The following is a 26,489-nucleotide window of genomic DNA, read 5'->3' on the forward strand; positions in this document are numbered from 1 at the left end:
AACCTGTCTTGTTAAACCGCTGTATGGTCTTTGCCATCGTGCTGCAGCTCAGTTTCAGGGTGTTGGCAATCTTCTTATAGCCTAGGCCATTTTTATGTACAACAATTTTTTTCCCCCCGATTTTCTGAGAGTTCTTTGCTGTGAGGTGTCATGTTGAACTTCCAGTGACCAGTGTGAGAGTGATAACATTTTATTTAACACACCTACTCCCCATTTACAACTGAAACCTTGTAATCCTAACGAGTCACATGACACCAGGGAGGGAAAATGGCTAAATGGGCACAATTTGGCCATTTTCACTTAGGGGTGTACCCACTTTTGTTTCCAGAGGTTTAGACATTAATGGCTGCATGAGTTATTTTTAGGGCCAAATTTACACTGTTATATAAGCTGTACACTGACTACTTTACATTGTATCAAAGTGCCATATCTTCAGTGTTGTCCCGTGAAAAGATATAATAAAATATTTACATAAATGTGAAGGGCATACTCACTTTTGTAAGATACTGTATATTGAAAAAATCACTGAATAAAGTGGCCTAAATGGGAGGAAATGCTCAACCCCAAACACTGTAGCATGTTTATAATCCCCAGCAAAAATGCATACAATGGAGAATGCCGGCAGCGGACCACGGGCACCACAAAAACATTCTACACAAGATGAAATAATGTGCGGATGAAAATATAAAAATACATAAATCACTGAAAAAAGGTGCACCACAATAATATGCGACTGACCATACTGGCTAGACCTTCACGCTGATGTTAAAAGCTGAGACTTTAGCCAATATCTTCCAGTAAGGAACATATCGGAGCATCAGAGTGAGGGTCTGGCCAGTATGGTCAGTCGCATATTATTGTGGTGCACCTTTTTTCTGTGATTTATGTATTTTTATATTTTCATCCACACATTATTTCATCTTGTGTAGGATGCTTTTGTGGCGCCTGTGGTCCGCTGCCGGCATTCTCCATTGTATGCATTTTTGCTGGGGATTGCCGTTAGCAACGGATCACTTGCGGAGGATTTGCTCCCCCGATTATAAACATGCTACAGTGTGGGGTTGAGCATTTCCTCCCATTTAGGCCACTTTATTCAGTGATTTTTTCAATATACAGTATCTTACAAAAGTGAGTACACCCCTCACATTTATGTAAATATTTTATTATATCTTTTCACGGGACAACACTGAAGATATGGCACTTTGATACAATGTAAAGTAGTATGTTCCTGACTGGAAGATATTGGCTAAAGTCTCAGCTTTTAACATCAGCGTGAGGGTCTAGCCAGTATGGTCAGTCGCATATTATTGTGGTGCACCTTTTTTTCAGTGATTTAGATACTGTATATTGCAATAATACTTCATTTGAAAAGCTCTTTTTAATTCAATATGTAAACTATAAAATAATATTGAGAGGTGAACATATTGAAAGGTATCTGCCACTAGAACCCCAGTATACTAAATCAACAGTGATACATGAATTTAAAAAAAAATCTGATAATGGTAATTGGAAAATAATCCAAAATGAACTATTCAAGAATGGGACTTTTATCATACAAGCCTGGCCCTAAGTTGATCCATAAATTGAAATGTCAGCTTTATAAATGGAATTAATTAATCTGGCCCCAGACAACAACACAAATATATAACTTATTGATTGTGGCAATTTCAGCATCACAATGCACCATAACACTAATTACTTGTGAAATCTTATGCGCTTTAAAAAACAAAATGCTTTCCTAATCTAATTTTCCAAGATGTGAGAAAGCCAAAGTCTGGTACAAGAAATTCTTACCGTCTCCCAGTCACAACAGGAAGAAAGTCATCCGATTTTGCTTCAGTTATTTTAAATACTACGTGCCTCAAATCTGAAATGCCGACAGCCATGTCTTCCAGCATTCCCACTTCCTCGCCTAAGTGCAACATGGGTAACAAAAGTGACATTAAAGTGCAATTTTTCTATGGAAACAACTGACTGAATAAAATGTAACACAGCAATATTTTATTTTCTTTATGAAACCTCTACATGTATCACACTTCATTATATATTGCAAAACATTTGTGGCATCGTACTGTATTAAGCAGAACACTCATTATTATCACACTTTCACATTTTATAAGTGTACAAAAGGCACAAAAGACTCATCATCTCATCAATATTCTCATCCCCTTTCTTTTCTGTGTGGTACATTTATTAAGAATTTTTCTATGTGTGTCCAAGGAGATCAACCATTTCCCCTTTTTCACACATGTCGAACTAGGAGACGCCTGGCTTCAGCAGGAGCCTCCCCCACAGCTCTGCAGTAGGAGACAAATAATGCGAAAAGCTATGGACACCTTTGGGTGCATTTTTTATTGCATTCCACTAATTTTGGGCAAAAATCTTTTTTTCAATTGTTTTTTTTCTTAAAAAATGTTCAATGGTTTTTCTTCTATTGCCTTCACTTTAAGTGGATTTGCAAACTAGCAGGCGTTGTGTTTAAAGGCACCTTTACACTGCTCAACTGAGCAGAATGCTTCCTTCTAGACAACTGCCTGTTCATCAGTGAAGAAGACCACTGCATTTACATGGAGCGATCTCCTCCACAGTACGGGGAGGAGCGATGGCTAATGCCATCGCTCGTCCCCATACAGAATCATTTTTAGCCGGCAGCAGAGAGGTGTTTAGACATCTCAATCTGCTGCCGATAAATGATGATTTATGGCCCAACCAAAGATTCTGATGAACGAGCGAATAATGTTTAATCACTTGGTCACCAAATCATTCATTCACTTATTCATTAAACCATTCGGCATCATCAGCAATCCATTTGGATTATTTTTCGATTGTGCAGCATGAATTTTCCTTCAAAGTAGAATTCCTGTTTGAAGAACTGTATAGAAGTTTCTTCACAGGGTAACATTTCTTATCTCACACTGTAAAGTGGTGTTTAAAGATGATTTAAAAAGACCAGAATGTAAGATACGGTCCAGCCGTGTGTTAATTGTTGATGCTGGCATCCATCATTCATTTAATATGTTCTGAATGTAAAGAGGGGAAATGTGCAACACTAAGCTGGTTGGACATGTTTCAGCTGACTGATTTACAGCTCACTTTAGACTGGCGAGGTTGATGACTGATTTTCATAGCTGCTGGTTGAGTGGGTAAATCACAGTTGCAATAGCTTTAAGCAGGTATAAGAATCTAGCAAATTATGCATCCTTGTTCTTTAAGTGGTTGTGCATGGTTTCTGAAGCAAAAAAGTCATAATAATTATTCCAGGAAAGAAATTACTCAGTATGTTGTGAGCAGTTAAGAGATTATCACTTACTGATTACCAAAATCAACAGGGAAGAATTGTCATTCTGCATGGTTAATTAAGTTGGGCACAGAGTCAAAAGCAATACATTTGTTCATAACTAATGCAAATTGCTTCTATTTCAAGTTGGGTGCGATGTTAATGGAGTTATGAACGGTTACCAACATTGCACTATAATGTTGAGGGTCATGTTTGCACAATTAATTTTGTACGTACATTATTTATAAAAATAATATTTCCCTTCTTATTCTACCCCCTACTCATCTTTTAGAAACTTGGAAGAGGATTGGAAACAGCCTTTCACCCTTTTACAAAAAGAGCACATGCTTGTGAGATAATAAATAGTATGTCCACCCAGACCTTGTGTGAGTAGTATGCAAGCAAAGAGAAAGTGTGTGCTGTGGAGAAGCTGCTGCTGGGGACTGAGCCAGCCATACTTCTGTGATTTAGTCAGCTAGTAAGTAGAGGTATGAGGCACCAGTGATGAGGGTGTCTCACATCAGGGCCACAGAGCACTGATCATCACAGTGGAAATGAGTGGCCTGAAACAGGTGTGGATACTTTACATTGAGAAATCCCCTTAACTTTAAGCACTTAGAGACCTGTGCAAACAACAGGTTAGGATCACAAAGATCAGCCAGCCTGCTGCAGTCTACATTTTAATTGTGAATGTTATAAGGAGAGATACTGCAACTTGTGAGAGAAAGTGTGCACAGACAGTGTGCACGAATAAGTTGTGTGTAGGGTTGAGCGATTCTTTTAAAAACCACCATAATAATATTGGATCAGTCTTACTGTAAAATGTATGTCCTCAGCGGAGGTCTTTGTAAAGTTTCTGCAAATATCGCTAGACTTACTTCACCTTGCTTCTATCACATGCAGAGTTCAGTTACTGTATCAAAATACGAAGCTGAACTAGGCTTTGCTAACGAGGCTCGAAGCAGAGCTCGGCTTAGTATTTTAAAACAGTAATTTATGCCAATACACAAACTGACATGTGATAGAAGCGAGACGAAGTAAGTCTCGTCATATTTGCAGAAACTTCAGAAAGACCTCTGCGGAGGACATACATTTTACAGTAAGATGGAGCCCATATTATTAACAAATTCTTTAAATGAATGAGGTTCGCATACAGCAATCTTAACCCAATCTGCTCAACCCTAGTTGTGTGTAAAAGAAATGCCACTGTGCAGATTGTGTGATACTGTGACAAGAGATGGCTGTGCTGATAGTTGCCACACTAAAGAGACCAAAACCAGACTGCTGATGCCCAGGGAGTTGAGTACAATGCATGCCAGGCAGAGAATGAGTGGTTTCCTCTTAAAGGGACTGTACTACATTTGCCTGTCGCCACTGAGTAACACTGTTCCCTTGTTGAAGAGCTCTTAAACCACTAAACCTGTTGCCTCTGGAAAGAGTGTAACCAATAATGATGCCTGTTATAAGACCAACAAAGTTGCCACATATGAGGCCAGTAAAACTGCCTTTATTTGAAGGTCTCGTTCTGCCATCCTAGAGTGGGTTGTCCTTATGCATATCAATCAGGGCCACGAAGCCCTTTCTGCAATCCATCTGATAGCAGCAATACCAGCCCTATCAATCAAAGTGTAGAGGGCGTGGCAATTGCAGAGAGAGCAGAGCCTTTAGGTGTAACGGCAACGCCCCTGTTGCTCCTAGTGGCTCATTTGCATCTATTAAAAATTAATTTTTCTCAGTAATGCTGGGACATATGAACATGGGACCAACACAGATGTCTTCAGCTGCCAAACGCACATGTAGCAGGTCAGCCAGATTCATAGGTACAAATCTGCTGACAGATGCCCTTTAATGTGTTAGGCCCCTTTCACACAAGCGAGAATTCCGCGCGGGTGCAATGCGTGAGGTGAACGCATTGCACCCGCACTGAATCCGGACCCATTCACTTCAATGGGGCTGTTCAGATGAGCAGTGATTTTCACGCATCAGGCTACTTTCACACTTGCGTTTTGTGCGTATCCGTCATGGACGGATCCGTTCAGATAATACAACTGTTTGCATCCGTTCAGAACGGATCCATTTGTATTATCTTTAACATAGTCAAGACGGATCTGTCTTGAACACTATTGAAAGTCAATGGAGGACGGATCCATTTTCTATTGTGGCAGATTGTGGCAGTGAAAACGGATCCGTCTCCATTGACTTACATTGTGTGCCAGGACGGATCCATTTGGCTCAGTTTCAAGCAAGCAGCGTTTTGGTGTTCGTCTCCAAAGCGGAATGGAGACTGAACTGATGCAAACTGATGCATTCTGAGCGGATCCTTTTACATTCAGAATGCATTAGAATGCAAACTGATCTGTTTTGGACCGCTTGTGAGAGCCCTGAACGGATCCCACAAACGGAAAGCCAAAACGCGAGTGTGAAAGTATACTTACTTGTGTGTTGCGTGAAAATCGCAGCATGTTCTATATTCTGCGTTTTTCACGTGACGCAGGCCCCATAGAAATGAATAGGGATGCGTGAAAATTGCATAACATTTGCAAGCAGGTGCGGATGCAATGCGATTTTCACGCTTGGTTGCTAGGAGATGATGTTAGTAAATTGATAAAAGTCAATTTACTGTATTATTTTCCCTTATAACATGGTTATAAAGGAAAATAATAGCATTCTTAATACAGAATACTTACTAAAATGTGGCTTGAGGGGTTAAAAAATAAAACAAATATTAGCTCACCTCATCCTGTTGTTCACCCAGCCGGCATGTCTTCTTTCTTCTTCTTTCAGGACCTACAAAAAGACCTTTGATGATCCTTCTATCTTGATTCAGCAGGACCTGCGCTGACGTCACCACGTCGTGAGCGCGATTACGTCATCAAAGGTCCTTTTGCAGGTCCTGAAAGAAAAAGAAAGAAGACATGCTGGCTGACCGAACAACAGAGTGAGGTGAGCTAATTTTTTATTTTTATTTTTTTAACTTTAACCCCTCAAGCCACATTTTAGTAAGCATTCTGTATTAAGAATGCTATTATTTTCCTTTATAACCATGTTATAAGGGAAAATGATGAAATTTGCAGAATACTGAACCCAAACCCGAACTTCAGTGAAGAAGTCCGGGTTCGGGTCTAAGTTTCAAATTTAGTTTTTTCTAGTTTCCCGCAATGCACACGCGACGCATCCGGAGCAAATCCAGGAATCCCGTGTGAAAGAGGCCTTACATACCTTGATGCAGCAAAAGTGAAAATATCAAGTGAACATTTTGCTGTCTCATGGTACTGTATGTAATATTTAAACGTTGAATTAAAGTTTGTTGCATCATGGCATGTGACAGGTTAAAACTGTATGCATCAGCAAATTACAAAAAGTTCCAATCACTCAAATGTTGGACTGACAAGATTAACTGGTCTGTCGATTACCATAGTTATACAGAATATAAAAACAGTATTTTAAAAAGTTTTATATGTTTCACAGATACAGGAAAAATAAAATTCCTTATAAGTACCTAAATTGGCTGCATTGGCCAGAAACATGATTTTATATGATGAATATTATTAGTTCAATGCTCATTACGGCAGAATCAACACAAGTAAATAGAAATCTGCCAATTTGCTTCTAACTGATGCCAAAAACAAACAAACGCGGGGTAGCGATGTACCTATAACCTGAGGTTTTAGAATATGAACTTATATTGTGAATTATCAAAAATGATTCCAGGTAAAATACAAAACAACATACATTTGCATGACAAAGACAAGTATTTTGTGAAAATGAATGCAGGGATGACAATGGTCCAATAAATATATAATCCACAGCTGTTCTGAAGGAAATTTAGTGCCTCTTTTATAGGGCGCACAGTGTTACATTACACAGGTCAGTATGCATGGTAGTTACAATACTTACTATATGTACTCAGAAGACCTTCGTATTGCACTAGTAACCCCACCGTGTGAAGTTGTTGTAGAAAGCCCTGATTGTGTAAACTTGAATGCAGCTTGATTATAAATCCACAAATCAATCCTGAAAGCTATAGATAAAAAACAGAATGTCATATTTGGGAAGGGGAAAGCAGGTTCAGTGTGAGATTCTGATTCATTTGGTAGGAAGTGATTGTTAAGAGAATCCACCCACTAATCTGCAAGTCAGTGGGAGACTCATCGGGATCGTTCTAAAAGCATCGGTTTGTTACTGAAATTGTTTATTGGGGGGCGGGGTACAGGGATATTTGGTTGATGGATGGGAGGATTCTGGTTTTCATGTACATGCCATAAGGATAATAATAAAAAAGGTGAAAAAATATGTTTTTTCCCCACTAATAATGTTTATGGTATATCTATGAGTGCCCTCCTCCTTTTGGGAACTTGGGAAGTGATGAGAGGGGAGGAAAGGACCTAGTATGCCAAAATTACCTCTTCTACATACATTTTATTAATATACATTTTTTTAATTCAAGTTTTTTACTAGAAATATAAAGAATATTTAAAGAAATATAAAGAATAATATTTAAAAATATAGTAGTGTCTTGTACAGGCTATAGGATAGCCCCTGGGTTATTGCCCCTTGCTCTACTTATGATCTGCACCACCCATCTGTGACAATAACTAATGGCACCGATAAATATGCTCCATTGTTTTCTCATTTGGGCTGGTCCTTTGTCACTGGGCACCAAGGTGGCTGACCCTAAGTGACACTGTGCTAAGCCTAACCCTTGTGATGAGAAAAAACAGTATTATCCCACTTACATCCAAGAAGACCACCAAAGCCTTTGCCTCTTTTCACTATTGTCCTATCATCATGCTAAAATGAGGAAGTGATGCTCATAAGATGTCCATAAAACGTATAGCTGAAAAAGACTTTAATAGTCATTCCATGTATTAACCATATGTGAGGAATGTAGAATAATTGTTTATTGTCAGCCATGATCTCATTCCAGCCATATGCTGTCAGATAGCAGAGGTAGTAAACTCCACAGGGGTTCTGGCTTCAAGGAGGCCAAGAGCGTACAAATTCACACCTCAACCAGCCAGCCCAGAGGCCAGCTAATCCTACAGGAAAACCTCTCTGTAGGGGGTCTCAGCCCTTGCCCAGATCTATCATACACCTCAGACATCATGGAACCGGCGATTCATAAGAAATTATGAATCGCCTGTCCATCACAGGCATAAACCAGATATATATTTGTGACCCTGTGGCCAAGACAAACATGGCCCTGGTTGTAGGTTTGTAATAGGAGGCCAGGGAGGGGAGGTATACAGATATCCCCACAGAAACCTAACAACGGTACCATGTTTGGACTCTACCTGTAGTTGGAACCCAGGCGGATCCGTTGGTCCCAGAACCATCTCCCTGTGACCTTCTGGTCTGGAGCTATGAGACCTAATGGGTTTGGTGGGTCCTTGGCTGCCAGCACCAGAAGAGGAGGAGTGGACCCCTCCCAGATGCAGGGAGGGGAGGTGCCGGCTACAGGTCAAAAGGCCCATGCAAGCCAGCAGGCGTGTTTTTTTTCTGAAGGGGGGTCACGCTGCATCACGTGTTTGGAAGGGACCGGCTGATATCGCTGCCTCCCAGGTGACGACGGAAAAGGATTACAGTAACCATTATTCATCAACCCAAAGGACTCATCCATCTGGTAAACTGACTTTTGTTCTGCTTAATCCTTTTTGTACCACACATCTGTATTAATCTTGTGCTGTCTGGTATCTCGATCACGAATTCCCACATCCGTGTTTCGGCATAGTAATACGCTACTGCGGGTTGGTTTCTCACCGTATATAATCCCGTTAACCGACTGGGCTTATATCAAATGAGAAGCTGGTGGCAGTCCTCCCTCAGCTTGTTGCCTCTCTGTGCCCGTGTGGACAGGAGGAGTCTGTGAAAACTGTACCAAGCTGACCTTACCTGCTCCTCAGGGACGGCGTAACGTCACGCCTTGGTAACCAGTGACTATACTGTATCTCACTGGCCCTATGTATTTGACGTCAGTCGGGGTACGGTATTCGTCACATATTGACACCATATATTCAGTAGAAGTTAAGAGATCAATAACTGGATAGCCTACTACAAGTTTAGCCACAGTGTGATGTTCTTCCACATAAAACTAGACATAGGGAACAAAAACCTGGCCTACTTCATACCTAGAAGGAGTAGAGGTTTACTTTCTGAAGTCTTATCCAACTCAGTCACATATACACACAGAGAAAATACATGACACAAAAAAGGAATAAAATCACTATAAAATGTTCTTTCTGTCTTTTCATAAATGACCGATCAGATATGATTTATATGATGCATTTAGTGAGGAAACCGTGCGAGGATTTTACCTAACCCGCTGCCCACTTGGAACAAAATGAATCTACTCCTCGGTACGTATAATAACCTGTGACGCTGATTGCTTGATTGTCTGCTTCCAAGGCAAATGAATGGCTGTGTGTACACAGGGCCAATACTCTGTGAACTTACTGCTTGGCTGAAAACCACATCTCTTCTGAAGGTGAGGCGCAAACATTGGGGCAAACCGCACGCCAGTTCTTGAAGAACAACAAAAGTCATTGATGTCTTTGCCTTTTCCACTACTTCTGCTGCACAGTCTTTGAGTGTAATTATCAGAGGGTAGAGCTGTTCATACCAGTCTTCTGCATGATAGAAAAAAGGAGAGCGATCAAAGCAAATACAAAGAGAACATCATGAAATGAGTCACTCTGCTGCCACGCTGAGAAAACACTGAATACATAAAAATATTATGCAAACTTGCACTCAAAAGACAGACATCACATCAGATAAATTTATTAGATGCCGCAATCAGCCACACTTACTATTGAATATTAAAGAATTGGAAAATACCAGCTGTTCACCAAGTAGCTTTTCCAGCTGCAAATTAGTAAACATGAGATGTGGACCAAAGATGGAGCAAAACCAAGAATTTGCACTCTTTTTTTATTATATTGTGGGTTAGGGGCATAGCAAGGGGGAGGGCAGACAGGCATGTGCCGCGGACGCAGATGCTGGGGAGGGGGGCGCACCCGCCTGGCAGTTATTTTCATTGCCGAGCAGTTTGTTTCCATAGTGAAGCAGGGAGCCATCCGCTCCCTGCTTCACTGTTCTGCTGGCTCTCCCCCCCTCAGGCCGCACATCGCGCTGCTGGCTGTGGGAGGAGTCCTGAAAGCTCGGGAATCGGCCTCCTGCAAAGCCAGCAGCGCTATGCCTGTGTGGGAGTGTGTCTGGATGTGCCGATCATCAGGGAAGTAGGTATTTTTTTTGCTTATTTTATGTAGCTGGAGAGGGCACTGGGGGGGGGGGCATAAGGAGGACATAATCCTGTAAGGGGGCACATATCTGGGCATAACTACACTATGGGGCACATATCTGGCTATAACTACTGTGACGGGAGTTACAAACTGGGCATACCTACCATGAGGGGCACAAAGATGGGCATATCTACTGTGATGGGCACTAAGGTGGGCATAACCACTGTGAGGGGGCACAAAGGTGGGCATAACTACTGTAAGGGGGCACAAAGATGGGCATAACTACTGTGATGGGCACCAAGGCGGGCATAACTACAGTGATGGGCCACAAGGAGGACATAACTACTGTGAAGGGGCACATCGTGGGCATTTATGCTGTAAAGGAGGCACAATGTGGGCATTAGTACTGTGTGGTAGCACTAAGAGGAAAGCCCTAGATTACCCTATACACAGGGATTTCACAGGGGCAGTTACCAACCCTTTCTTATGTGATTATTCTTTTCGCTTTATCACCACAGGGACGTTGTTCCAGATCTAGCGGACATCACGCCGACGGCACTGACACCATGTATGAGGTAGGACCAGCTGCTTCTTTCATTTATTGCAAGGAGTATTGGTACCACCGTGTACTCTATGACAGATTTTATTAGATGGGACTGGGTGAGCGTAATTATGCATTAGGCAGAGTTAGAGGAGTGGCTTAGTGTAAAAGAAAATTGCCTTAAGTACCCCCTCTTTAAGTAAATTTTAGTCCTGCAAATCTGAATCCTTGCCCCAGGTTCAGGAAAGCTTAGCTACGCCTCTGTTATAGGTTAATGTTACTCTGTATCAAATGTGCAAGAACATATTTACTAAGTAGGACTAGGGTAAGGGAATTGTATGTCTGACTGAGTATATAATAATCCTGTTTACTTAGGTCTATTCATCCAACCGCTACACTGATGCTACTAGTCTGTGCCAGTCACTTCACTGGTTGCCCATCCACCACAGAATACAGTTCAAACTTCTCACCCTCACCCACAAAGCTCTCCACAGTGCTGCACCTCCATATATCACCATCTACCACCCTACTCTTGCTCTCAGTTCTGTTAGCGACCTAAGATTAATAACCTCCATAATTCGTACCTCTCACTCCAGTCTTCAAGACTTTTCTCGAGCTGCACCTACTCTCTGGAATACTCTGCCCCGGAATATTAGGTCAATTCACAACTTCTCCACCTTCAAACGTGCCTTAAAAACACATCTTTTCAGGCAGGCTTATCAAGCTTCCTAAAATGACTTTTCCCCGACTAAACCTCTCCCCCACCAATTCCTCGGGCCTGAACTCGATCCTCTAAGGCCCCTTGCAGATGAGCGTGTCCGGATTAGGTCCGGATGCATTGCGTCTGCGATCAGGGAAAATCGTGCGAGTAGGTATGCAATTGCAGTGCAATGCGTTTTGCACGCACGTGATAAAAACTGACTGTGGTACCCAGACCCGAACCCGGACTTCTTCACTGAAGTTCGGGTTTGGGTTAGGTGTTCTGTATATTTTAATATTTTCCCTTATAACATGGTTATAAGGGAAAAAAATAGTATTCTTAACACAGAATGCTTACTAAAATGCGGCTTTAGGGGTTAAAAAAATAATAATAATTAACTAACCTCATCCTGTTGTTCCCACAGCCGGCATCATCTTCTTTCTTCTTCTTTCAGGACCTGCCAAAGGACCTTTGACGACGTAATCGCGCTCACTACGTGGTGAGCACGGTGACTTCAGCGCAGATCCTGCTGAATGAAGATAGAAATCTTCTGTCTTCATTCAGCAGGACCTGCGCTGACGCAATTAATTTTTTAGAATTTTTTAACCCCTAAAGCCACATTTTAGTAAGCATTCTGTGTTAAGAATGCTATTATTTTCCCTTATAACCATGTTATAAGGGAAAATAATACAGTAAATTTACTTTTATCAATTTACTTACATCATCTCCTAGCAACCATGCGTGAAAATCACATTGCATCCGCACTTGCTTGCGGATGCTTGCGATTTTCACACAGCCCCATTCATTTCTATGGGGCTGCGTTGTGTGAAAAACACAGAATATAGAACATGCTGCGATTTTCACACAATGCACAAGTGATGCGTAAAAATCACTGCTCATCTGAACAGCCCCATTGAAGTAAATGGGTCCGGATTCAGTGCGGGTGCAATGCGTTCACCTCACGCATTGCACCCACACGGAATTCTCGCCCGTGTGAAAGCGGCCTAACAGTCCCAAACCCGAAGCAGATCGGCCAGCAGCACTCCTGTCAGTTCAATAATGGCTCAAATCCTACTTATCACAATCAACTACCTTATGTGTCACCCCCAATTCCTCATAGATTGCAAGCTCTTGCGAGCAGGGCCCTGACTCCTAGTGTTTCAGTTGTATATTAGCCAGTTACTTTTGTTTTGTACATGAACCCTATGAATTTGTAAAGTGCTGCAGAATATGGTGGCGCTATATATATATATATAAATATCATTATTATTAGTATACCTAAGTATTCTGTTTTATGCGAACAATTTTTTTTCAACATCCAATTCACGTTTTTTGTAGATTGGATGCGGATTCATTCATTTGAATGGCTCTGTAAAGAATGCAGACAGCCCAGTGTGTGCTGTCCGCATCGATATGTCTGCATGTTCTTCCCAACAAAAACATAGAACATGTCCTATTCTTGCCTGTTTTACTGACAAGAATGTGCATTGTTACAATGGGGCCTGTGGAAACTGTGGAATGCATTTGGCCATTATTGGTTTTGGGGATCTGCGGTTTGTGGACCGCAAAATACATATGGTGGGGCACATGAGGAGTTAGTCTTTAGGGTTCAATAAAATGTATCTTCCCCTATAAACATAATTTTAAAAGTTAGATCTAGATATATTGTACATTACATACAATTCACAAATGCCTTTTATGCTCAACTTGCACTAATCTTGAGAAATACGGTACCTAAGACATAAGATGTCCATAAAAAAGTATAGTTGAAAAAGACTTTAATAATCATTCCATGTATTAACCATATATAGAATAACAGTTAAGAGATCAATAACTGGATAGCCTACTACAAGTTCAGCCACAGTGTGATGTTCCTCCACATAAAACTAGACATAAGGGACAAAAACCTGGCCTACTTTAGACCTAGAAGGAGTAGAGGTTTACTTTCTAAAGTCTTATCCAACTCAGTTTCAGGGACTTGCTCCCACTTAACAAGGCCTTTAAACCCCAGTATTATAAATAGCCATTAATCTTTATCTAAAGTTTATATTCATAAACTCTTGTATCCTTAGTATAGGCCTTTAGATTGGTTGTTGTCCAATTCCTTAGACCCTGACTGATCGGCATGCTTAAGGGGTCATGGTGCTTCTGCAATTGCCAAGTCCCCTTTACCAGGCTCAGTACTGCACATTTGGTCACAGCTGTCTCTGGTATTGCGACTCAACCCCCTACACTTGAATGTGACTGAGCCGCAGTAAATCACAGTACCAGGCATAGACTCTTCAAAATGTATAGCATCAATGACTATGTCTCATAATGATAGCAAATTGCATATGTTGTACTGTAGTTTACTGCTCTTTTGTTATACTTCATTATAGGGCTAATTTACATGTAGGTAGACAAGGCAACATCCTTTGGTTTTATTAAACTAGATATGCGCGATAGACAGTGCCTAGGGCCCACCAGTAAAATGTATTCAAATATAATAAATAATGTATAGTTTTTTTTTATATGAACATAGGCTGGTTGAGGTGCTGTACATTGAATATATGTATGTACTGCAGTAAGTCTACTGTGTTATGTGCCACTTGTGTAGCGAATGGGAGACTAGGGCCTGCTTACTCAGGGGCCCACCGGGGGATTTACCTGTACCCCTGTGGGCCAGTCCCAGCCTGGTGATAGATATGGAACAATCACTTGCAGCCTTTTAGCTAATATTAGCCCTGCTTTTAAAATGACTTCATTCATTGCCCCCTGACATGTTTCGCCATTTCCCATATACCCTGAGGACGCCAGGGATCTGGTGAAACATGTCGGAAGGCAATGAATGAAGTCATTTTAAAAGCAGGCTGACGCTACATTAGTTTAGTTTTACGTTTAGTGCACACTACCAAATCCCTGCTCCAATATTCATCTATAGCACACCAGGCGACAAACCTACTGGATTTTTTAAACAGCACCAAGTTTTAAAAGGATTACAATTATTGGGGTCATTTATCAAACTAGTATAAAGTAGAACTCGCTTAGTTTCCCATAGCAACCAACTAGATTCCACCTTTCATTTTTGTGAGCTCCTTTGGATAATGAAAGGAGGAATCTGATTGGTTGCTATGGGCAAGTAAGCCAGTTCTACATCACACCAGTTTGATAAAAGACCCATATGTCTTAAGCAGCACACTAAATGTATAAAGGGCAATATCAGCCAAAAGGCTGCAAGTGCATGTTAAAATGAACTAATACCCCTCATTTATCTAGGTTAATTTGAGACACTACATATGGATCAAGGAGCACTAGAAATGGATGATGACTTGTATGGTGGATAGGTACGAGACTCGTTAGAAGTAGCATATAGTGGATGCTAAGTATGTGATCTTTTCCATTTGTTTTCGGATGCATTTCACTTGGATACATTTCAGAGCGAATGTTCTGGGTACAAAAGCATCTTAAAAAACTGATTTGATATTCAACAAAAATTGTGTATTCAAGAAATGTCACAAAGAACATAGGTGGTCATTTATTAAGACCGGAGTTTAAGACCCCTATATTTGGCGGTGGATCAGTCAAAGTTATGAAGAGGTGCAGGCCTCTACATAACTTTGGAGCATCCAGCCCCAGTCCAAATGTAAGCCAGCTTCCTAGATGTCTTGCATTTAGACCATTTAGGCCTAAAACAGGTGTAGAAAATGATGAATGATACGGGCCTACTGGCCCATCCCCTTCTTAAGGAGATAGTACACAAAGTTACACAAACTGTGTCCATAAGATTCCTTCTTATATCCTACAGTGGTGAGCCACACATACCACTCAGACCAAAAATTATTCTGGTCCACATTTACTATTGTGAGTGACCCTAGATTTTTACACAAAGTGTGTGAAAATGTGCAGTTTGGAGTGTCTAGCTTTAGAAAATGTATCTGTGCCTGTCGCAAAAGGAGCTTAGTTTGCCAGAAGGGGTATGAAAGAGGCCATGGCCTAATACTTTGCGCCTAAGACCTCATGCACACGACCGTTCCGTTTTTTGTGGTCCGCAAACCGTGGGTCCGCAAAAAACGGAAGCCGCCCGCGTGCCTTCCACAATTTGCGGAACGGAACGGGCGGCCCATTGTAGAAATGCCTATTGTTGTCCCAAAACGGACAAGAATAGGACATGCAATATTTTTTTTGCGGGGCCACGGAATGGTGCAACAGATGCGGACAGCACACGGATTGCTGTCCGCATTTTTTGCGGCCCCACTAAAGTGAATGGGTCCAGACCCGAGCCGGAAAAATGCGGCTTGGATGCGGACCACAACAATGGTCGTGTGCATGAGGCCTAAATTTCTGTTGTAAGGTAAGCCAAACAATTATTGTTATAAAGTTTGGCAAAAGTGGCTAACATCATTCAGCCAGAGACACAGTGATAAATCTGGTGCACGTATATACAGCCTAGGTTTATGACATCTGTTGGATTAGTAAATCTGCCCCTCTGTCTGTAAGGTCTGACCTCTTATAAATGGCACCAATGGGCAAGATGCACAGCTAAAGGCAAAAAAAAATTGGTTATCAGGATGCTACATTTGGATGATTTTGATGCTGCCATTTCTTTAACCACAGGAACCAAATGCTACGTATTAATGAATAAGCCTCTTTCACAGTCACGGTTTTCTGGAGAAGGTTTTAAGAACCTCGTGTTTTTGTAAAAACATAGCATGCTTTATCCCTGACAATTTGTTGGTATTTTTGCCCCACTATCAGTAGTGAAAAATGCAACCACCTCATGTGCCTTTTTATAAGCAATATTGAGATGTGGATTTTAACAATAAAAAAAAAAAAAAAATGACTGCCATGCAAAGGTTTCTCACACAGCTCTGAATGACACCAAAAGCACAATAAAATGGCACCTATACCTGTACATGTACCTGTACATGGCACCTGTACCTGTACATGTCAACTGTATTGCTGTCCTCAGGACAGCAATACAATTAAATCTAATGCCCTGCAAGAGCTGAAGGACCTGTGATGACATCACAGTCCATGTGATCAGTTCTTAATGCAGTAGTTGAAAAGGACCTGCGATGATGTCACCATCATGTGACCAGTGCAGGAGAGGACAAAACAGCAGTAAAGAGAATTCCTGAGAAGAAGCTGTGGTGAGGTCTGCTACATGAGGAGAGGCAAGCGAAGGGAGAGGCAGACAATGCTGGGAGTTATAGTTATTTAACTGGGACTGTATGTTAGGGCTGAAGGGAGGGAAGTTATTTACATGGGACAGTGGGGTGGAGTGATTTTATTTACATGGGACTAAAAGTTGAGGGGGTGATGTTATTTACATGGGAATGCATGTAGGAGGTGGCTGGGGCACGGTGATGTTATTTACATGGGACTGTATATTGAAGGCAGCTGTGGGAGGAAGTGATATTATTTACATGGGATTGAATATTGAGGGGTAATGTAATTTACATGGGACTGAATGTTGGAGGTGGCTGGGGAGGGGGTGATTTTATTTACATGGGACTGTATGTTGAAAGAGTCTGGCGGAGTGATATTATTTACATGGGACAGAATATTAAGGGGGTGATAGGACTGTATGTTGACGGTGGCTGGGGAAGGGGTGATGTTCTTTACATGGGACTATACCGTATGTTGAAGGCGGCCGGGGAGGAGGTGATGTTATTTACATGGGACTGTATATCGGAGGGGGCAGGAGAGATTGTGTGATGTTATTTACATGGGACTGTATTTTGGAGGGGGCTGTAGATAGAGAGGGATATTATTTACATAGGACTGTATATTGGAGGGGGCTTCAGAGATGGTGTGATGGTATTTACATGGGACTCTATGGTGGAGGGAGGGAAATAATGTTATTTACATGGGACTGTATGGTAGAGGGGCTGGAGGACACTAAACTAAGGAATATAAATACTGGAGGCACTGTAGGGGCATTATAACAGTAGGGTTGATATAAATACTGGGGGCACTCTAGGGGCTTTATAACAGTAGGGGGCGACGTAAATACAGGGGCACTTCAGGGTGAGCATTATAACAGTAGGGGGCATTATAAATACTGGGGGCACTGGGGGGCATTTTAAATCCAGGTTACATTAGGCGTTCTTATTACTACTGGGGGCTCTATAGAAGGGACTTATAGATCCGCATTATTTCTACTTAGAGCACTATGGGGGCCTTATTACTACTGAGGGGTCTGCAGAGAGCTTTATTACCAATGGGGGGACAATAGGGTGCCTTGTACAGGGGGCTCTGTAAGGGCAATATTAATACTGGAGGGCTGTTCTACTAATGGAGGCACTCTTGGGGAGCACTATCACTGTTGGGGGCACTATTACTAATGAGGGTATTTTAGAAGGGAATTACTATTGGTGCGACTATGAGGAGCACTATTACTATGGGGAAGATTATCTGTATGGCACAAATTTTTCTTTAGGATACTATTTGGGGGTACAGAAAAGTGAGGAAGCTAAGATGTCTGTATGTTACACTCTGCAGAGACGGGGCGGCTGAGAGAAGTTGTTCGGACTGAATGGAGAAGATGATGACAGAGAAGATCTACATCCGAGGAGACGTCACCTGGGAGGCCCTGGATGTGACAGGTATGTCCTGCTGTATAGCTGTATAGCAAGTATAGTAAAATGTCTTCAGTGCTAGTGTTTGCGGGGGACGGGGGGGCCAAGCCCCATATGCATTGGGGCTTGGGCCTCAGATCTTTTGAGACCCTAGCAACGCCTCTGTATCTACCACCAGGTATGAGGAAGCCCTGATCAACTTTCTATAGATGAAGCTCCACTAACATTAGTAATAATTCAGTAACAGTTACCATCATACTATCATTTAAGCTTTGATAAAACCCATTCTTATACAACGGTTTCTTTTTTAACTGATTTTAGAATGTATCAACTTAAAACAGTGCCATTATACAAAGCATCAATAGGTGGCACTGGCTTACAAGTCACATTCGCCACTGCTGTTCTCTGTTCTTATTGAGCTCTAAGTTTATTTAGGTTTTTGCGCATTCGGCTGCATTAGAGTGAAGTCACTGATAAAAAGATTATAAAAATAAATGCTGTGTATCCTGTCCTTAATAACAATCTAACATGCCAGTATCTCCCTGAAATAAACAGACCTATATATACCGTCAGGTTCACAGACTTACACGTGATATGGAACAGTTAAGTAACATAAATGTAGGTAGCTATGTAAGAAGTCATTCCTCTTTGCTGTTTATCGCACATGTATATAGAGAAACTTTGTCAACCATTGTGTGAAAGAGAGCGTGGATCTATTTTTGCCCCCTGACCTTGGCCTAAACCACTTTTGGCTCTGCACACTTCACTGCATATAATTTACTTGCCGTCAGAAAAGAACTATGAAGATATATTGACTTCATATACTTTTCCTAACAAAAGACATGCTTTATACAGCCTATACGCTTTAAAGGAACACGAAACTTACAAAATTGAAATTCTCCTTAAAGGGGTTGTCTCATTTCATTTTTCTATTACATTATACAATGCTAGTTTCCATGGTTACAGACCACCCTGCAATCCATCAGTGGTGGTCGTGCTTGCACACTATAGGAAAAAGCATCAGCCTCTCTGGTGGCCCGGACCATGGGAGCGCACATAGGCTAGTGATTTTTCCTATGTTGTGCAAGCACGACCACCACTGATGGATTGCACGGTGGTCTGTAACCATGGAAACGAGCTGTTTATAATGTGATAGAAAAATGAATCCAGCCAGCAAAGGAAGAAATATGGACACTCACAATACATTAGTAAGTGGCTTGTATTAACTGTCTCTACATGATAAATGCCACTTACTGAAGTGAGACAACCCCTTTAATCGCTTTCTTTCATTTGATCATCTTATGTCTCATTTTGAAATGAAAACTGAGAATGATATAATTAAATAGTCGGTATGCGTCCCAGAAGATAAGCCTCCTCCTTACCACCCTGTGACTGACGGTGCCTCCCCCTCTGCCCTGTCTTCAGTAGGCCACTAAGCCCCACCCCTCAAACTAATACATGGAAGAAATCACATGACTGCTGTGCAGAATTTCTTCAACACTCTTTGTTTTAGGACCATGCAGAAAATCCTGGAGATTGAAAAATAGTGTTAGCAAGTTCATTTCCTGTTTAATTTTATCAGCAATTCCTAGGTTAAGGCCCATTTACATGAGCTGACTGAGCAGGCCATTATCAGGAACAAAGCATTAGCTCCTGTAAATTGCCTGCTCGTCAGCTGCATTTACACGGAACAATTACCTCTACTATATGGGGACGAGAGATTCCTGCAGCCCAGAAACAATGATTTAGGTGTCTGCATCAGTGATACTTTCATCTGATGTATGAGGGCGATTGGCACGGGATGATTATTGGAAACAAGTGTTTTTAAGAAAATTAGTCCATGTAAGGACCTTCAGGAATACAAACCAGATTCCAAAAAAGTTGGGACACTAAACAAATTATGAATAAAAACTGAATGCAATGATGTGGAGATGGCAAATGTCAATATTTTATTTGTAATAGAACGTAGATGACAGATCAAGCGTTTAATCTGAGTAAATGTATCATTTTAAAGGAAAAATACGTTGATTCCAATTTTCACGGTGTCAACAAATCCCCAAAAAGTTGGGACAAGTAGCAATAAGAGGCTGGAAAAAGTAAATTTGAGCACAACGAAGAGCTGGAAGACCAATTAACACTAATTAGGTCAATTGGCAACATGATTGGGTATAAAAAGAGCTTCTCAGAGTGGCAGTGTCTCTCAGAAGCCAAGATGGGTAGAGGATCACCAATTCCCACAATGGTGCGCAGAAAGATAGTGGAGCAATATCAGAAAGGTGTTACCCAGCGAAAAATTGCATCTATCATCATCAACTGTGCATAACATCATTCGAAGATTCAGAGAATCTGGAACAATCTCTGTGCGTAAGGGTCAAGGCCGTAAAACCATACTGGATGCCCGTGATCTCCGGGCCCTTAAACGACACTGCACCACAAACAGGAATGCTACTGTAAAGGAAATCACAGAATGGGCTCAGGAATACTTCCAGAAACCATTGTCAGTGAACACAATCCACCGTGCCATCCGCCGTTGCCAGCTGAAACTCTACAGTGCAAAGAAGAAGCCATTTCTAAGCAAGATCCACAAGCTCAGGCGTTTTCACTGGGCCAGGGATCATTTAAAATGGAGTGTGGCAAAATGGAAGACTGTTCTGTGGTCAGACGAGTCACGATTCAAAGTTCTTTTTGGAAATCTGGGACGCCATGTCATCCGGACCAAAGAGGACAAGGACAACCCAAGTTGTTATCAACACTCAGTTCAGAAGCCTGCATCTCTGATGGCATGGGGTTGCATGAGTGCGTGTGGCATGGGCAGCTTGCATGTCTGGAAAGGCACCATCAATGCAGAAAAATATATTCAGGTTCTAGAACAACATATGCTCCCATCCAGACGTCATCACTTTCAGGGAAGACCCTGCATTTTTCAACAAGATAATGCCAGACCACATTCTGCATCAATCACAACATCATGGCTGCGTAGGAGAAGGATCCGGGTACTGAAATGGCCAGTCTGCAGTCCAGATCTTTCACCTATAGAGAACATTTGGCGCATCATAAAGAGGAAGGTGCAACAAAGAAGGCCCAAGACGATTGAACAGTTAGAGGCCTGTATTAGACAAGAATGGGAGAGCATTCCTATTTCTAAACTTGAGAAACTGGTCTCCTCGGTCCCCAGACATCTGTTGAGTGTTGTAAGAAGAAGGGGAGATGCCACACAGTGATGAAAATGGCCTTGTCCCAACTTTTTTGGGATTTGTTGACACCATGAAATTCTGATTCAACATATTTTTCCCTTAAAATGGTACATTTTCTCAGTTTAAACTTTTGTTCCGTGATTTATGTTCTATTCTGAATATTAGAAGTTGGCACCTCCACATCATTGCATTCAGTTTTTATTCATGATTTGTATAGTGTCCCAACTTTTTTGGAATCCGGTTTGTAAAAAAGACCCATTCTGACAGACAGCTGGCTGGGAAATAAGTTTATTCATGCCAATAGGATATCCTTAGTGATGAGCTGCTATTGCCAGGGAACAACGGAAAGTAATGTCTGACCACACATAGGAGCAGAAATCCTGAAATCTAATTCAAAAATACAATTTTTGTAACCACAAAGGTTTTGTAACAGTATAGGTTACAGTACCTCCTCATGTGCTCCTAACTGCCTGCGCCGCTAGTATCTTCACTGTGGAAGCACTGCGATCTCGCAGTGAGGATAGTAAGACCGATGCCCTCACAATACAGTGTGGAGAGCAGGCCAATGCAGAGAGTGGGGAGCAGACATCACCAGCAGATGGGGGGAGTATTTGACGAAGATGGGTCGGCACTGCGGTTTGCACGTGGTGCACGCGTCCAGGGAAGGCGTCCCTCTAGTATATAGCGAAGAAGGACCGGCACTCACTTTCTTGATGCTATGAAGAGATGTTTATTCAAGGCATAATAGCATCATCGGTGACTAGTTTCGGCTCAAGCCTGAGCCCTTTTCAAACTGCAATACACCATTAGTGAGCAAGACAGTATTTAAACACATAAACTCCGCCCAGTGATGTCATCATGTTACCAGGCGGGCAGGACGCCACTATAGGAAACCCGGACGCCCCAAGGATGACTCTCTCTTAGGTAGTACAACAACCCTAGCACTTAATTTATCATCCAATACCCTTAATAGTACCCAATATGGGGTCCTTCAGAAGGGTTTGTCATTTAGTCCCATTAGAAACATTGATACCTTTGATCTTGATATGGACCTACAACGCTTCTTCTGTAATATACGGTTGAAAGCCCATTTTTCCAATCCTGAAAAAATGCCACACTTACAAGTGTAAAAATAAATTGACACTAAAACAGCTTAACCTAAAGCTTAAAAGTAATTTTATTCCACCCAAATCATACCATCCAATTGAGGCATTTATAAACCTGGTCCAGAAAGATGTTACCAACTTGCTCTGGGACATTAAACAGGGACATCTTTACCTGAATCACAATCAATCCATGGAGGAAAAGGCTACACTCGATCACCTTATGTCAGAGGGCACTTTGATTTTTAAACCTGCTGACAAGGGGGGCAGACTGGTGATTTTGGATAGATCATATTATGTTAACGAAATTTTTTAACAATTATCTAATACTGATACATATGGCATATTAACACATGATCCAGTGTTCTTTATCAAAAACATGTTACGCAAAGTGGTGGAAAAATACAGAGAAAATTGAGTCACTGATGACAAATTGGGCAAATTATTATCAACCAACATCCTGTTACACCCGTATTCTACACATTACCCAAAGTTCATAAATCCATGACTGCTCCACCAGGTCGCCCAACTGTAGCATGCACTGACTCCATTCTCTCCCCACAATGTATATTACTTGAGAAGGTGCTCACCCTCCTTGTAAAACAACTACCCTCTTTTCTACTGGATACCAGCCAATTTCTCAGTGAAATTATAGGGGTCAACTGTGAGGATGATTGCATACTAGTTACATTCGATGTATGTAGTCTGTATACTTCGATACACCATGATAAGGGTTTACGGGCAATTACTTGGTTACTTGACAATAGTACCTTTACTGAACAAGAAAATAATTTTTTTATTGATCTTTTGACCATCGTGTTGCAACAAAACTACTTTCTCTTTCAAAATATGTTTTACCAACAGCAGAGCGGGACCTCGATGGGATCAAATGTCGCACCGCCATACGCAAATTGCTATATGTCGTGGTTCGAGAAAGAATCGACAACATATTTTGCATATGGTGGGGTGACATCTGATCCTTCCGGGACTTTACAGATTTCCTCAATTCCGTGAGGAGGGAACTACAATTCACATTACATTGGGACAATATTAAGGTCAATTTCTTGGACACTTGGGTCATCAAAAATGGTAGAGGTGGCTTGTACAAAGATTTGCATAGCAAGCCAACAAACCGTAATAGTCTGTTGCACTACACGAGCAACCATCCCCCTAAGACAAAAAAAATCACTCCCCTTCTCTCCATACCAAAGGGTTAATCTGATAGCTCCCTAGAGTCCTCCCGGCTAACTGAGACTTGATGAAATGTCATCTAAATTTAAGGAACGGGGCTATCCTGATAGAGTACTTCAGGAACAAAGACAATAGTTCCTTTTACCCAGAGAGAATAAAAACAAACCACCCCACATTCCCCTGGTCGTCAAATATCACCCATGGATATGGAAAGTCAGATCAGTAATTAACCAACACTGGAATATTCTTCCCAAATCCTACCCACAGGTGACTGAATTTTAATCCCCACCAATGTTGTGCTATAAATGATCAGAGAATATTAGGGACTAAATTGTCAGAGCAGACGTAGGGGGGACGCAGGGAGAAATGGCGACAATCCCTATTGACTACCCAAAGGGGGGGGTACTTTCCCGTGCTTACATTGTATACACTGTTCCAGTGGGATCAAAGGTGAAAACCTGACCCATCCACGAACAGGAGAACAAATCCCAATTAAGGGGTACTATACATGTGACAGCAGCTTTATTGTTTATATTTTTAAATGTCCCTGAGGCCTACTATACACGGGAGAGATAGGTTTTGCAAACACAAGTTGACTATCCGTAAAAATAATCTACTCCTGCCCATACCCCATCACTTTGATGCTTGCAAACATAAAATACCACAATTACGATTTCAGATTATCGACCATGTTCTCCAACCACGTAGAGGTGGAAACCGCATACAGATACAAAAAAAACGGGAGGCAGACTGGATCCATAGGCTGCAGACACTGGAACCTATGGGTCTGAATAGAGATTATGAACTAAACAGCTTTATCTCCCTTAATTTCAGAAAACATAAACATTGTTGCAAAGATGTGCAGCTTTATCAAGGAGAATAACACTGTGGACTTTTGAATGCCTTTGGTACAATTTGCTGGATAAGTTGCCTATGGTTACTACATTGCCATGTCTGCTGTTTTCACGTTGACACCTTATGTTTATTCACACTTTACTGGTTGTCATGGTAACACGATGACATCACTGGGCGGAGTGTATGTGTTTAAATCCTGTCTTGCTCACTAATGGAGTACTGCAGTTTGAAAAAGGCTCAGGCTTGAGCCGAAACTAGTCACTGATGATGCCATTATGCCTTGGATAAACGTCTCTTAATATCATCAAGAAAGTGAGTGCCGGTGCTTCTTTGCTATACAGCAGATGAGGGAGGACGTCAGTGATGCGGCAGAGCTCACTGGGAGGTACTGGACTCTGTGAATGGGCGGGCTTGGGCTCACTAAATAGTGGGGGGCTTGGGCTCTTAGAAAGTTTGGAAATGCCCTGCTGGGCACTTTGCAACCTAATTTGCATATAGAATAAAAATTGTCTTCTGGACACAGAAAATCGACAAAGGAATACCAAAGGTATGTTTAAAACCAAGTCTGACTGCACAACGGCATGGTAGCATTACTTACAGAGATCAGATGTCGGAGACAGATTCCCTTTAAAGGGTTATACACATCTCAAACTTTGGTAGCATGTCTCTAGGATAAGACACCAGTGTCAGATAGGTGCAGTTCCCACCTCTGGGGCCATCTTCTATCTATAGAACAGGGGCTCCAAAATGAAGAACATTCATATTTATGGTAGTTCCAAAAATAGCTGCCCAAGCTTGCTTAATTTCAGAAGTCCTATAGGGATGACTGGAGAATTCACGTGGCAAGCACGGCCACCTCTTCATTCACTGTTATGGGACTTCCCTAGCAGTAAATGGAGGGTGGACACGCTTGCGCAGTGCGCTCTCTTTAAATTCATGCACCCAGTGATGTATCTATCATCGGCATCATCTCCTTAGATCAGGGATGCCCAATCTGCTGCCCTCCAGCTGTTATAAAACTAAAACTCCCAGCATGCTTGGACAGCCTACAGCTATTAGGGCATCCTGGGAGTTGTAGTTTTGCAACAGCTGGAGGGCCACAAGTTGAGCTTCCCTGCCTCAGATTATCCAATGTGAAAAAGTCCAATATTTTATAGTAAAATTACTGTAAAACATTGTTGAAAACTGGTACTGACTAAATATCTTAAGCTGTCAGCCCACGCTTCTAAATGCAATTTGTGATACGTTAAACAATGATTAACACAGGGAGGAAAACATTGCCCTATTTTATCTCTGCTGATCCAATTGAGTATGATCAGTATGTGCTGAAATCCAATATAATGTCCCTGGATATATAATACGGCAGCACAGCCATACTCTGCTAAAACTGGCTCCAGTATAATAACCTCAAGGAAAGTCCATTGTGCTCTACTCTTCCTTATTCTTGTAAACGGGCACATTTCATTCACATGATCATATCTTACCATTTATGTGCGATGTGACGAGATCTTCATCTGAAGAGTCTAGTTTGTTGTCTTTTGTGCTTTCTTCTTGTTCAAGTAGTCTGTCTATCATGGCAATAATGCAGTTTAGACTCTTCCCTACGTTGACCCACACCCTATCCTGAAAAGAACATAAGCATCACAAAAGATACACTAACACAAGATCTAGAAACAGAGAATAGCAATACATAAGACCGCATAGATAAAACCATCTTAAAACAGGCAGCTGAAGAATAATGTGTCATGTTAAGCATCACTCTGCCAGAGGAGGTGGTGATGGTGAACTCCCTAAAAGAGTTGAAGTGGGGTCTGGATGTAGTACTTGAGT

At 41.6% G+C, this 26,489-nt stretch overlaps 1 protein-coding gene across 6 annotated transcripts in view; it reads right to left on the minus strand.

Annotated features, from left to right (window-relative positions):
* INPP4B (inositol polyphosphate-4-phosphatase type II B) overlaps window positions 1-26,489 on the minus strand; it is a 698,485-nt gene that overhangs the window by 84,836 nt on the left and 587,160 nt on the right. For all 6 annotated transcript variants that reach the window (XR_005776353.1, XM_040418490.1, XM_040418489.1 and 3 more), the window contains 4 exons: window positions 26,144-26,282; window positions 9,731-9,903; window positions 7,175-7,298; window positions 1,795-1,912 (listed from right to left, as the gene is read on the minus strand). Coding sequence is in view for 5 of the 6 variants with exons in the window: in XM_040418490.1 (XP_040274424.1) it covers window positions 1,795-1,912; window positions 7,175-7,298; window positions 9,731-9,903; window positions 26,144-26,282 (554 nt within the window). In the remaining variant the exon portion in view is untranslated. The remainder of the gene's footprint in view (window positions 1-1,794; window positions 1,913-7,174; window positions 7,299-9,730; window positions 9,904-26,143; window positions 26,283-26,489) is intronic.

This window comes from Bufo bufo, chromosome 2 (assembly GCF_905171765.1).
Source record: "Bufo bufo chromosome 2, aBufBuf1.1, whole genome shotgun sequence".
Classification (NCBI taxonomy): domain Eukaryota; kingdom Metazoa; phylum Chordata; class Amphibia; order Anura; family Bufonidae; genus Bufo; species Bufo bufo.